Raw genomic sequence first — 14,888 nt, forward strand, 5'->3', positions numbered from 1 at the left:
CCAAAAAATCCCTCCCATACAGCCTGGCCGTCCATGGCAGACACGTGTGCAGTGATGTGAACTCCCTCATCCAGTATGCTGAAGGCCTCGCAAAGACCTTCACAGGCAGGCAATACCCTCCATATCTAACACACAAACAGATTTCCCATGCCATGTCCCCTCACACACCTGATCCTCACAACCATCACAAGAACACAAGAACCAACCACAGTGAAGGCCCCCCCCCTTGTCGCCCAATACCACCCGGGCCCGAGCCCTTCGTCAGGGCTGTGATTATCCATCATCATGCCCTGAAATGAGGGACGTCATACCCAAGATTCTTCCATCCCCTTCCAAAGTGATGTTCCACTGCCCACCCAACCTTCACAAAATCCTAGTCCATCCCAATGCCGCTCTCACCCCCCATTACCCTCCCACAGGGATCATACCCTGGTGGAAGATGCAGATGCAAGACCTGCCCAATCCACCCAACCAGCATCTCCTACTCCAGTCCCGTCACAGGCTTATCCTACCCCATCAGATGCAGTGCCACTTAAGAAAGCAGCCATGTCATATACAAGCTATGTTGCAACTGCTGCACTGTGTTTTACATTGGTATGACAACCAACCAGCTGTCATGCAGAACGAATGGCCACTACCAAACTGTTGCAAAAACAAGGCAGACCATCCAGTGGCACAACATGGAAGATTTCAATCGCTACTTTACAACCCGTGCCATCTTGATCCTCTCCACCACTACCACCACCAGCTTTTCTGAGCTGTGCAGATGGGAGCTATCACCGCCACCCAATTTTTTTCAGCTAGTTGTGTGTTGCCATCTCACACCCTAGTCTGTGAAATCATGTGCCCAACCATCAGCCACCTGCCCCCTTTTCCTGCACCCCTAGGTAGCCCGCAGATGGCTCCCCACTCTCCCACAAGCTGCTAGATGCTTCGCCCCCCCCCAACCCACTCCTTGCCTCCAGCCTCTCTCCATCCCTTATCCCATCTCACTCTGCACCGTCACCTCATCCCAGTACACTCACTGTGGGCCAGGAAAGAGTTGGCAGTCTCCTGAGCACAATTTAAGCAGACAGGCGTGTGTGTGTGTGTGTGTGTGTGTGTGTGTGTGTGTGTGTGTGTGTGTGTGCACGCGTGAATCTCCTACAAGCTTGAAAAAGGAATTTCATTCTGAAAGCTATCAAAGCTCTGTATGTTTTGTTTGTGTACCTATCAACAATGCAGCACTTCCATCTTTTGATGAGTCATCTCCTGTATTCCTAAATAATTTGTAATTTTCAACTAGAACTTTCTGTACATAACATATAAATACGAGTGGATCTCAAATGTAACCCTAAGGAACAGTGAAACATATATTTCTTATTCTTGACTGCCTCCTCTTCATTAATTCTCCATTATAGTATATAATGCTTGTACACTATTGCCTATATTTTAAATATATTCCCAGCAGCTACACGAGTTTCCCAGTGACACAATTTTTTATAAGAGCACATCACAATGTACTCTATCAAAAGCTTTTGAGAGGTCCAGGAATATTCCTGCTGCTTAGGAGTTTTCATTTCTTTTTTTCCAATACATAATGGACAAATTGTACTGCTGCTGATACGGTACTTCAACGTCTTCTGAAACTGTGCTGGAAATCATCTAACATGTCAGCATTGTTGTAAAGTTCCTAGATTCCTTTTAACATTATTTTCTCAGTCAGTTTGCTAAGTGTTAAGATTAGGACAATGAGCCTGTAGTTATGAACATGTTTTCTTTCCTCGTTTTTTGTAATGATTTGACGACAGCCAATGTCACCTTGACAGGGAATATACCGTCTTCGAGAACACAGTTTATTAGATGAACTAATGGTTGCACTAATTCATATTTGCATTCCTTTAATAGGTACGGAGAAAATCGTCTAATCCTGTTGACTTTTTGTTTCTGAGGCTGTCAGTAAGCTGCAGAATGCCGTCCATGTTTACTGCAGGTAGTGTACTACAGTTGCGTTTGTTAGTGGACTCAAGTATAAGCTGCGTATCCTGTTTCATACAGACATCATTTTCAACAGTATCTATAAAGTAATTATTAAAGATGACATCACAGTGGAAATTATCAAAGCCACAGGAAGTATCAGAATTCAGTGACTATATAGAATAATGAGAATAGTATGAACCTATGGAGAGACTTCTAATGACTGGAGAAAGGTAGAAGTATAGAAAAATAGTAGTACTGTGTCACTGCATTAAGATTTAGGAAAAGATAATTTTACAGAAAATCAGGAACTAGGTAGAGCAACACTCGAGATAACAACAAAATGAATTCTGGGCCTCTGGCCCAACTGTAGATGCCATTTTTATAGCTAGACATGTTCTAGAAAAGAATTTGAGAAAGACATCACAGTTGCATTCATAGATATACTAAAGGCCTATGGCATTGTTAAAAGGGAATACACATGGTAAACTCTGAATAGACAAGACCTGTCAAAAGGAATGCCACTTACAATGAGAAACATGTATAACAAATGCCTGACTTGTATTACAATGTATAGCAAAAAATCAGAATCATTTAGGACAGGCAGAGTGGTTTGACAAGGAAGTATGCTCTTCCCATCAGTGCTCTTCAGTATAGTCATGGACAACAACATAAGGAAAGTTTGCCAAGGGTCAACAGCAGATGATATCACAATCATAGCATATGCAGATGATGTGATGATATGTGAAGACAATAAGCAGGAATTGGAAGAACAACTAAACAGCTGGTTGAGGGTAATTGAAGAATCAGGCACAGAAATAAGATTAAAAAAGAGTGAGGTTATGGAAAATCAACAGGGAAAATGAAAAAAAAATGAAGAATGAAAGTTGTAATGGAAAAATTATTAAAGAAGCAGAGGCTTTAAAAATTATTAGAGAAGTAGACACTTTCTAAGCTGACTGGGAAAGGAAACATCAAGACAGAAATTATGAAGAGCATAGAAAACTGTTCAAAATTTTATTATTGTGTATAAAACACAATTAGGAAGTGGAAAATAAGTGCCAAAACAAGAATCATGGTATACAAATCATATGATTTATGAATTTCATCTATGAGCCAGAATCTTGGACCTGGACAAAGAAACATCTGAGCAGAATACAGGCAACAGAGACATGCTTTCTACAACGGATCTTGATTAAGACAAGAATGAACAGGGTAAGAAATAGAAACAATACAAAACACAATTCATATCAGTCCCCTAAATGAAACCATGGAGAGAAAAAGGCTGAAATGGGTTGGCCATGTTAAAAGGATGGAAAAAGAGACTACCAACTAGAGTTCTGGAATGGACAGAACCTCAAAGAAGACCAGTTGGAAGACTGTAAACAAGATGGAGAGACCAGGAGAAGGATGATGTGACTCAGAGAGGTCTACAATGGGAACAAATACTGAATATTAGACTGAAGGAGAAAAGAGAAGATTGAAAGAGGCTTTGTGAATGACATGCATAAGCATAAACATTTCTGGAAGAAGAGGAAAATATAAAATGGAAGATAAAAATTTAAGGAGTAGAACTGTAGTGAACGGATCCATTTCACCTTGCTACATCTCAAGCTCTAACAATAATTGCACAATTCTCATACATTACTGGCCATTAAAATTGCTACACCAAGAAGAAATGCAGATGATAAACGGGTATTCATTGGACAAATATATTATACTACAACTGACATGTGATTACATTTTCATGCAATTTGGGTGCATAGATCCTGAGAAATCAGTACCCAGAACAACCACCTCTGGCTGTAATAACGGCCTTCATATGCCTGGACATTGAGTCAAACAGAGCTTTCATGGCGTGTACAGGTACAGCTGCCCATGCAGCTTCAACACGATACCACAATTCATCAAGAGTAGTGACTGGTGTATTGTGACAAGCCAGTTGCTCGGCCACCATTGACCAGACATTTTCAATTGGTGAGAGATCTGGAGAATGTGCTGGCGAGGGCAGCAGTCGAACATTTTCTGTATCCAGAAAGGCCTGTACAGGACCTGCAACATGCGGTCGTGCATTATCCTGCTGAAATGTATGGTTTCCGCAGGGATCGAATGAAGGGTAGAGCCATGGGTCGTAACACATCTGAAAAGTAACGTCCACTGTTCAAAGTGCTGTCAATGTGAACAAGAGGTGACCGAGACATGTAACCAATGGCACCCCATACCATCACGCCGGGTGATATGCCAGTATGGCGGCGAGGAATACACGCTTCCAATGTGAGTTCACCGTGATGTCGCCAAACACGGATGCGACCATCATGATGCTGTAAATAGAACCTGGATTCATCTGTAAAAATGGCGTTTTGCCATTTGTGCACCTAGGTTTGTCATTGAGTACACCATCGCAGGCGCTCCTATCTGTGATGCAGCGTCAAGGGTAACCGCAGCCATGGTCTCCGAGCTGATAGTCCATGCCGCTGCAAATGTTGTCGAACTGTTCGTGCAGATGGTTGTTGTCTTGCAAATGTTCCCATCTGTTGACTCAGGGATTGAGACGTGCTACTCAATCCGTTACAGCCATGTGGATAAGATGCCTGTCATCTCGACTGCTAGTGATACGAGGCCGTTGGGATCCAGCATGGCATTCCGTATTACCCTCCTGAACCCACCGATTCCATATTCTGCTAGCAGTCATTGGATCTCGACCAACGCGAGCAGCAATGTCGCGATATGATAAACCGCAATTGATATAGACTACAATCCGACCTTTATCAAAGTCGGAAATGTGATGGTACGCATTTTTCTCCTTACACGAGGCATCACAACAATGTTTCACCAGGCAACGCTGGTCAACTGCTGTTTGTGTATGAGAAATCGGTTGGATACTTTCCTCATGTCAGCAAGTTGTAGGTGTCGCCGCTGGCGCCAACCTTGTGTGAATGCTCTGAAAAGCTAATCATTTGCATATCTCAGCATCTTCTACCTGTCGGTTAAATTTCACATCTGTAGCATGTCATCTTCGTGGTGTAGCAATTTTAATGGCCAGTAGTGTAGTTTGCACAGTAGTATGAGAGGACAATGGTTTTTAGTCACTGAATTACACAAAGTAAAGGCAATCAAAGTCAGAGCAGTAGTGGACGACAGGCAAAATTTGACTAGGTAGCATTAATAGCCAATGCAAGTTCCATGGTTAAAATTTGGTCTGTGGAATTTAGCGGGTGGTCCCCCCTCCCCTCTCTTTTGTAATTGGGACTAGTGGCATAAAAAAGAATGAATAAACAAAAACAATGGAAATAAATACACCCCCCCCCTCTCTCTCTCTCTCTCTCTCTCTCTCTCTCTCTCTCTCTCTCTCTCTCTCTCACTCACTCTCTCTCACACACACACACACACACACACACACACACATTCCACGTGGGAAAAATAATCTAAAAACAAATATGATGTGACTTACCAAACGAAAGTGCTGGCAGGTCAATAGACACACAAACATACACACAAAATTCAAGCTTTCGCAACCAACAGTTGCTTCATCAGGAAAGAGGGAAGGAGAGGGAAAGACGAAAGGATGTGGGTTTTAAGGGAGAGGGTAAGGAGTCATTACAATCCCGGGAGCGGAAAGACTTACCTTAGGGGGAAAAAATGACAGGTATACACTCGCACACACACAAATGTCTGCTTGTGTCTGTGTTTGTGCGGATGGATATGTGTGTGTGTGCGAGTGTATACCTGTCCTTTTTTCCGCTCCCGGGATTGGAATGACTCCTTACCCTCTCCCTTAAAACCCACATCGTTTCATCTTTCCCTGTTTCCTGATGAAGCAACCGTTGGTTGCAAAAGCTTGAAATCCCGTGCTACCCGGGTGCACTACACAGGTTTGTAGTGCATTACTGTATTTTTTCACATGTAGCAGGGAGGAAATGGGTATTTGTTGCTGTTGAACGAGAGTGTAACAACTCCACACTTCAACACACTGACCATGTGATCATAAGCCTGACAGTTCAGAAGCAAAGCAATTGGTTCCAAAACACAGTTGAAACAGCATTGGGAACTGTACGTCTACTGCCAAAAATGACAGCCTCTTCTCCTGCTCTGCCTCGCAGGGGACTCACAGCTCTTTTGTGAGTTCATACATGGTCCACAAATGGCCCCAAGCTATTTATTCCTTGATGGGCTACCCCATTCCCATACCTGTCCTTCCCTGGCTTCCTTCCCTCTGCCCCCTTCCTTCCCCCTCTCTTCCCTGTCCTTGTTTACATGGGCCCAGCTATCCTCCTGGTTTCTGCTATCCCTTATGGTTTTCTTCATCTTGTTTTTTTACACCTTTCCTTCTTGGCATTTGATATCCCCTAGATTTTGTCTCCATAGTGTATGATAACTGGAGAACAGTTTACGGCCATCAACACTTACTTTGGTGTGTGGCCTTACCACCTCTTCCATCTTTCCCTCAACAGTCTTGTCCTTTAACACTGCATAGCTAGCAAGGTGGCCAGTCCATGTAGTGGAGGCATTAAGCACCCTTTTGGTTGACTCCCCTTATGACACAGGGACAACATTTCTGGTACCGGGGGTGCTATCATCCCATGTATGCCTAGCAGCAGTTCCCCCCCATTATGGAACATTTAACCTCCCGGCAATGGCTGCCATCCCACACGGACCTAGCTATGGCTGTCTAGTGTCCATGGGGAGAGCCCTGAGCCCTGATCAGAATCGGTGATATATCACAGCAGTCACTTTGTATATGAAAGGTATTAAGCTCCAAAAAGCTGCCCATCTCTTTAGTTAGGAATGGATCCTTTAATGCCTTCCCTTCCCTGGCTACCCCTCATGTGAGGGCCAGCCTCAACAGGTTGGGGTGAAACCCTTTCACAACTACCTGGTCAGCACCAGGACTGAAGGGTCCCTTTCACCACCACCAAGCCGTTATTTTTCGTGGAAACTATTGAAAACAAGTTTGGTGTCATGGACACACTGAATAAGGTGCAATTGGGTTCACTGTTGATCAAACTTTCTTCTGCTTCCAAATCTGTGGCCCTTCATATCTGTGACCATCTTTGTGACATTCTGGTGCCCATTACTCCTCACCAGTCTTTGAATGTGGTCAAGCGAGTCATTTTTCATAGGGACTTCATCCTTCAAATTGATGAACTCCTGCCCAGTCTGGAATGGTGTGGTATTTGTTTTGTTTGACTTGTTCAAAAAGGCCATGAGAACAGTCACGCCAATATTGGTGTGGATTCTGGCATTTGAGGAACATACCCTCCCAGAGATGTTCACATTTATGGTTTATCAGTGTGAGATGTGCAACTGTACGTCCCACCGCCATGAGCTGTTTGTTTTTGCGATTTGGGCACATTTTTCCCACTTTTACATCGGACCCTCTAAGTGGTGAATGTGGATGCACACTCCATGAGTGGCATGCCTGTGTACTGCCACCCATGTGTGTTAATTGTCATGACCATCATTGTCCATGCATGGCAGGGCTCCAAGTTTATACAAAGGAAAAGAAACTACAGGAGTATAAGTCCCTTCATCATTTATGCTACACTAAGGCTCGTCACAAATATAACTGTCTTCACACTGGGTCTGTAATACCTAACTTTGCGTCTCTCACATCCTTTCCCCCTCCTCCTTATGCCAGTTCTGCCCCCCCCCCCCCCCTCTCCACTCCTCCTCCCCTGTGGTTTCCATGCCCTCCCCTCTAGCTGCCACTCCCACTACCTGGCCAGAGAACTGTCCCCCTTTTTCAGCATCAGCCGGTGTGGTGATGGGCCCCCTCCCAGGACCCGTACCCCTGGCATCTCGCAGACTGGAGACCTGCTGCCACACACCGGCCATGGGACTCATAGTCTCTGCACCCCAAGGTCACATGCTCTCTCTCATTTCTAGATCTCACTGAAGCCTGCTCTCTCTGTCTCTCTGGGCCCTGTGCCCTCGACATATATTTCCTTTTTCTCCTCACCTTGTGTTGTTCTACAGGCATCACATTTTACTGATGCTCACTCACTGACCCTTTGTAGGTTTCAAGCTTTCTGTTGGAACCAGGTCGGCCCTTTGAGGGCTTCCAGTGGTGTTTGCACGTTGGTCTGTACAGACTTTGTTAGTACATGGATCCTCCTTCATACTGCTTTGGAAATGGTTTCTGCCTGGGCCCACCTGGACTCTGTGGTCATGCTTTGCAGTCTCTGTCTCTGTCCTGACTGTCTAGGCCCATTGCCCTATCTGCCCTCCTTCACAACTCACAAACAGATTTGTTGAAAATCTTTTTTCTCCTCGCTAGGTTCTTTTGTCTCTTTGTAATGGGTGTGGACTATGCTCCGCACCATCCAAGGCTGCCAATGGCCGTCGTCCATCCTGGGCCTTGCCCTCACAGGTGGCTTTTGTACGAATCAAGCACTGCCCGTGGAACATCTTGTGACCCATTTTGCAACAGTGTCCAGCCACTTTCCTCCACTGTAAACAGAGGGCTATGTATCATATTTTACTAGTTGGCAGGTGGAATCCTACAGGCCCCTTCTGCTAATTGGGAACTACTTGTGGCCCTCTCCTCTCCCCATGATTCAGCCCCTGGCCCCAATTCCATTCATAAGCAATCCTCCTTAGTGACAATGTCTCCTCCAGGTGATTAACTGCATTTGACTCCATGAGGTTTCCTCTCTCAGTGGAGGGACAGTTCTTAGGCCCGATAAGGATCCATCCCCCTGATAGTTACCAGCCAAGATATTGTGACCAAAAACCCCCATATTTGAATGGATGATGGGTCACTGGCTCTATTGTGCTCTCGAATCTTGAGGCCTGTTGTCTCCTTACCAGTGCGGTTTTCGGGAGAGATGGTGCTTAATAAATCATCTGATTAACTTGGAAACCACAATTCGGCAGGCCCTTTCTCAGCGCCACTATCTTGTCACAATTTTCTTTGTTCTTTGTAAGGCCTTTGACAAGGCTTGCCTATGACATGGCTTGGCGCCATCACATCTTACTTACGCTCCACTAGTGGGGTCTTTGGGCCACTCGCAGTTTTTATTTGCCAGCTCGTGTCCCACTGGTTGTTCAGAATTCAGGTTAGCACCGTTCTCATCTCTACCAGGAGAATGGATTTCCACAGGGCTCTGTATTAAGTGTCCTTTTCCTTATCACAATTAATGGACTCTTGGCCTCAGTCAGACCATTGTTCACCCCTGCTCTGTACGTGGATGATTTCTGTATCTGGGCTAGTTCCCACACACAGGCTTCTGCGGAGCAAAAACTCCTCTGTGGAGCAAAAGCTCCAGGTTGCCATCTGGAGTGCTTCCACAAGGACTCTCTCATGCTTTACAGTTCTCTCCCCTTAAATCATGGGTGGTGCATTTCTGTCACCGTGCTACACTCCATCCCGATCCAGAGCTGTACCATGAAGTGCAATACCTGACGGTGGTTCTCAGTTGTGTTTCTTGGGTCTTCATTTTGACAACAAGCTTACTTGGTTGCCCCATATCCGCCTTCTAAAGATTGACTGTTTCCGTAAACTCAGTGTCCTTCCTTCACCCACACCTCGTGGGGCACAGATCATTCAACTCTTCTTCAGCTTTATTGGGCCTTAGTTGTGTCCTGTCTGGGCTATGATTGTCATGTTTGTGGCTCAGCTGTCCGTTCCATACTGCTCCTCTTGGACCCAGTCCACCATCTTGGTATATGGCCACTGGTACCTTTCACACTAGCCCTGTCGATAGTCTCCTGGTTGACACTGGGATTCCCTCCCTTTCGGTTTGGTGGTCCCAACTCCTCGTTTCCTATCCAACCTTTTTTTTTTTTTTTTTTTTTTTTTTTTGGGTGTGCAAAACTGCTGCTCAACCCTCCTATCCAATTCTTTTTGTGGCTTTGGGATGTAACCCACCCGCTGCCCACCCTCGGGTGGGTTGACTTATTGGCTCCACCTCTATTCTCTCAGTCACGATTTCTGTCTTCCCCTCTTTGTCTTGTTCCCCACATTTTCTCCTCAACAAACTGATGGTCATTTACTGGGCCTTTTTCTTATTAAACTGTCCTCATTCACCCATACTGCCCTCATTCACCTCATACCATTTTGTTATGTATGGGCTCAATGAGTGGCCTTCACACTGCTACACAGTGTTTTTCCTGCAACTCTGTGGAATCTCCCATCCACAAACTTCTCGCTGATTTTGACTGTGCTATTGTTTGTTTGATTCCTTTGGCCACATGGGCATCCCAAGTAACAAGTTTGCTGATCATCTGTCTGGGGAGGGCAGCCCCCCCCCCCCCCCACGCCCCCTCCGTTCACCTTGACCTGTTCAGGTGCAGATTTATAGCTTCACATCAAATTCTTTTTGCTCATTCGGGGGCTGATTCTTGGGGGAGGCCCCTCCCTGTTCAATAAACTTTGTGCGATTAATATGAGTCCTGGCAAGTGGCTTACTTCCATCTGCCTCTCATGGCAGGAAACTAGCATCCTCTGCCATCTTTGTATAAGCCGTACTACGTTGACCTACCATTGCATGGTCACACGCATCCTCAGTTTTCTTCGAAAGTGGTTTGTCCTCCCAGATTTAAGCACTGAATTTCCTTCCAGAATTCAAGTCCCGCAGTTAGCAATGGAGATGGGTCGCCTCCACCTTGGCAAGGTTTCTCCTCCCCTCCCCCCCTTTCCCTTTGTTTTGTCTGGTATTTTTTGCCATATTGTCCCCTGTTGTCTTTTTTCCCTGGTGGTGTTTCCGTAGTTTTGCAATCATGGTACGGCATGGAGATCAGGATGGGTCAGAGGTTGGGCTGGAGCCCCATCACCCATTGCACATCTGGGGCAGCCACTGCTTTCAACCCTCCCTCCCTGCTGTTCTTTACTCTTCCTCCCATCCCAGTGTTCCTGATGCCTCTTTGCTCATTTTCTTTTCCCAGTGACTGGGCTGTGCTGTTAGTGTCACTCCTCCATTAGTTTCTGCCACGTCGGGTCATGGGACCAATGGCCTCATTGTTTGGGCAGCTCATAGCAACTCCAGCCCAATGCGGGAGACAAAGCGACATAAGGTGGTGGAGACAAAGCGACATAAGGTGGTGCAAGAGGCGAGCGACACACATGAAACTGCAGCTCCCATATCCCTACAAGCATTAAGCATCCAGTGTTGCTTCCTTTTGACATCCAAAGTGGGAAATAGTGCCAGCCCCAGCAATGAGTAATTTTACTCCTGATGACGATGGCAGAGCTAGCCATAAAGAGCTTGAGTATTTTGTTGGAACTGATGCAGCTTGAAAACCAAGATTTTTTCAAGCAATTTCTGCCTCAAGCTCCCAGCATATTGACTGGTCAAGGATGATGGCATTGTGAAGGAATTTGCCAAGCTTACACAGTGCTGCCACTTACACATGCACTACATATCTGTTTATGCTCCAAGCAGTGTTGATAATGCCACCTACTGAGCACTATATTAACTGTCTACTGCTACATGTTGCATGTCTACAGAAGTAAGAACGGATACAGGCGTAACAAAAGCTTACAGGACTCATGAAAGCAAGGTCAATACTTTCATGCTGAATGATGATGCTTGTGTTACTAATTCCATATCAATTCTCATAGACAATTTCAAATTAAAAAGAACCAATAGTAAAACTAATACTGTCCCAATAAAAAGAATGAGTCAAATCTTGAAAATTTATTAACATATGTAACACTTACTGATTTTCCCTTCATGGCGGACCACAGTCATGTACACCACATACACCTAGTGAGTATGCCTGGAGGTCTCATTCAGCATATTGAAGAGACTATTCCGGCAGCCACTTAGGTGACAGGGAGCAATCGTCTGCAGATTGTGGTACACATTGCAACAAACAATGCCTGTTGTCTGGACTCTGATGTCATACTTGGATCATTCCAGTAACTACAAGAGAAGGTTGACAATACCAGCCGTGCTCATAGAGTTTCAACAAAGGTCACAATCTGCAGCATTGTTCCCCCTGCTTCTGAATCGAGTGGAAGGCTTGAACCAGAAACTCTGAGGGTTCTGTGACAAGCTAGGCTGTGGGCTCCTAGACTTGTGCCACACAACTGAGAGTTGTGGGGTCCCCCTAAGTAGGTTGGGTGTGCACTACATATCATAGGCAGCTATCCAAGTAGCTGACTGTGTATAGGGTGCACGCAAGAGTTTTTTTAGATCAGGGGACTCTCCATCCAGTACAGGTAATGGTAGCTGTGGGAAACCCAGAAATACCAGTGTAAGATCCAAAGAAATGCCTCCTGCAGATGAGAGTTTCAAAATTCTAGTGGTTTACTGCTAAAACATTTGCAATGAGTTTGTCAGAGTTTGAAGCACTCCTAAAAAGCACCGAACTCACATAATACTTTGCACAGAAAGCTAGCTAAAATGTGAAGTTGACAGTATCCATATCTTTGGGGAAAAGTGAAGCATATACCAAAAGGATAGGGAAATGGGAAATGTAGATGACGTATTTGTTGAACTAGACAAGAAACTCAGATCCACTGAGATAGAAATGGAAGCTGCATGTGAGTGTATTTGGGCATAAAATTACAATAGGATCCATCTATCAACTAACAGAGAGTGGGGGTTCGGGGGTCCAGACGCCTTTCCGCCACCCCCACCCCTAAGCCTATGTATGGTCTCCACTCATTTCTCTTTTCCATTTACACTGTCTCCTCTCTCTTTTGCTATCACTGCCACAATCTCCCTCCATCTATCTCTCTCTTCTATTGCCACTGTCTCTCACTGACCATCACTATCTCCTCTTTTTTTGACTGCCACTGTTACTGTTACTGCTACTGTCTTCATCCATCTCTGTTTCTCTTTCACTGCCAATTTCTCTCTACAACCATCACTGTCTCCTCACCCTTGCATGGTCACTGTCTCTCTGCTACACTCTTTCAGGACAGAAAAGTTGAAATATGTTCGCATGCCAAAATTTTTTGGTGAGGAAGGCGGAATGAGGCAGCTGGTTCCCCAGTTTTCTGTCAGATTCTTTTAAAGGAGCATGTTCACCTTTATTATGCTCCAATAGAAGCATTTTTCAACTGGTTGTCTTCTTATTTATACACTTTGACACATTTAAACCACAGATAAGTATGCATAATATATGGTTAACACAAAATACTCTCCCATCCAGTGCATGTTCATGTAATTCTTCTTTACAAAAAAAATGAACATTTTTAGGCCTGACCTAGAGTATACCAAAAAATATGCTTTTTAATTTGCAAGTACAAAGAATTTTGTACAAGAAAGTAATTTTTTGTAAAGTGCACCATGGAATAATTTCCAAGCCAAGAGAATATGCATGAGTGTTATACAGAGATGGTGCAACATAAAGTTTTATTGTTAAAAAAATTGTGACTAAAAATATATTTTGGTGACTTTGGAACCCTTGCCATATATTTGCTATGTCAGTTAAACTACATTTATGTCTCAGACCAGATGTTATGTGCAATTTTGATGTGCTTAATTTCAATAATAACTTTTATTTAACCTCTGGATCTCAGTTATGGATAACAATATCAAAAAAAGTTCTAATATTTCATGAGAACATCATCTAAAGAACATGTGGTTAAAAAAATTTTATGATTTGCCGTGAATAGAAATTATAGAAGTGTAATATAACCTTAATTGGTGCACTTAAATCATGATCTTCTGACTGTATTTTGATAAGGGATAAAGATTTTTGAAAATGGGAAAGTGACATTTCTAGATAAAAGTCTAAAAAATTTACAGTTAAAATTTAAGCCATTTTCTACAGTTACTTATTCAGATAATTGTGGCCCATGGTGCAAAAATGGCTAAACACTGGTTTTTGTGGTTTCCTGCACAAGTACGGTAACTTAGAACCTCTGGATCTCGGTAACAGATAATGATATCTAAAAAGATTTTGAAGTTCCTTGAGATCATTATATTAAGTACATTTGGCAAAAATTTCAATGCTTTGCCATGAATAGAAATTGTAGAAATCACCATTTCCACAATTGATACTTTTGGTACCCAAGAATCGCCCATGAGCAAATGGTACTTTTATAAGCCACCTAAGGCCCACTGTAGACCACATCGAATTCAAAAGAACCAATTGATTTGCTCAGTTCGCGTACGCTGGAGGAAGTGTGTAATGTTTAAATTTTGACCTTATACTGTGGGATGGCCACAGTATGCCCAGTCTTCCAATAGGTATACTTAAAGTTGCTAGGCGAAGTGCTATCCAAAACATTTGACCCCTTCCTATCTGATTGATAGAACCAGAGAGGTGAAGAATTTCTGTGAGCAGAGGGGTAAAAGACTCAATGCAATTCCTAACAAAATGCTGATGATCTCATCTGAGTCGGGTGTACACTAACACAATGTTTATGGCAGTATAGCATTATAACTTAGCTACCCAATCAAATTTTTCTTGAGAATTACTTTGTTTTAATAGCTATCATATTCTTTTTCAGACAAAGCTGCTGGGAGCATACCTGTATGAAGTAGCGAGGCTCTAAGTATATCGTACAGCAGATTATTTGAGTGTAATCCAGATATGTTTTTATATGGCATAATGTTATTGTTTATCCTTTATTGAATGAATAAAAGGTATATTATAACTAATTAACAAGTTATTAAATGTATTTTATGTAAGACATTGCATAGTTGACCCAATCCAATGAGCCCTATTTCTTAAAATTGTTTGTTTCCAATTTTATACTTTCTTAAAATATTTGTACACACATTTACGTGACAAAAATATGTATTTTATTTCTTTGTATGACAAAATTTTTCATCGGTCTAATATTTTGATTTTGAGAACTACAAATGGATTGCTGAATGTAGTGTCTTCATTTAAACAAAAAGATAATTTTTGATATATATTGTTAAATCCCGAGAACTAAAATATGTAGTTCAAATATCATGAGGACAGGTGTGTATGTAGCTACTTAGTCTGCAGTTGGAGAGTGTTTGGCCTACTTTTACATTACCAGT

At 43.4% G+C, this 14,888-nt stretch overlaps 1 protein-coding gene across 1 annotated transcript in view; it reads left to right on the forward strand.

Moving 5' to 3' along the window:
• The window catches only part of LOC126482352 (cytosolic non-specific dipeptidase), a 169,638-nt gene extending 155,115 nt beyond the window's left edge, over window positions 1-14,523 (forward strand). The window contains exon 9 of the mRNA XM_050106434.1: window positions 14,366-14,523. Within this exon, the coding sequence (XP_049962391.1) occupies window positions 14,366-14,410 (45 nt within the window). The 3' untranslated portion in view covers window positions 14,411-14,523. The remainder of the gene's footprint in view (window positions 1-14,365) is intronic.
• Window positions 14,524-14,888: the final 365 nt, after the last annotated feature.

The sequence above is a fragment of the Schistocerca serialis genome, chromosome 5 (assembly GCF_023864345.2).
Source record: "Schistocerca serialis cubense isolate TAMUIC-IGC-003099 chromosome 5, iqSchSeri2.2, whole genome shotgun sequence".
Lineage (NCBI taxonomy): Eukaryota > Metazoa > Arthropoda > Insecta > Orthoptera > Acrididae > Schistocerca > Schistocerca serialis.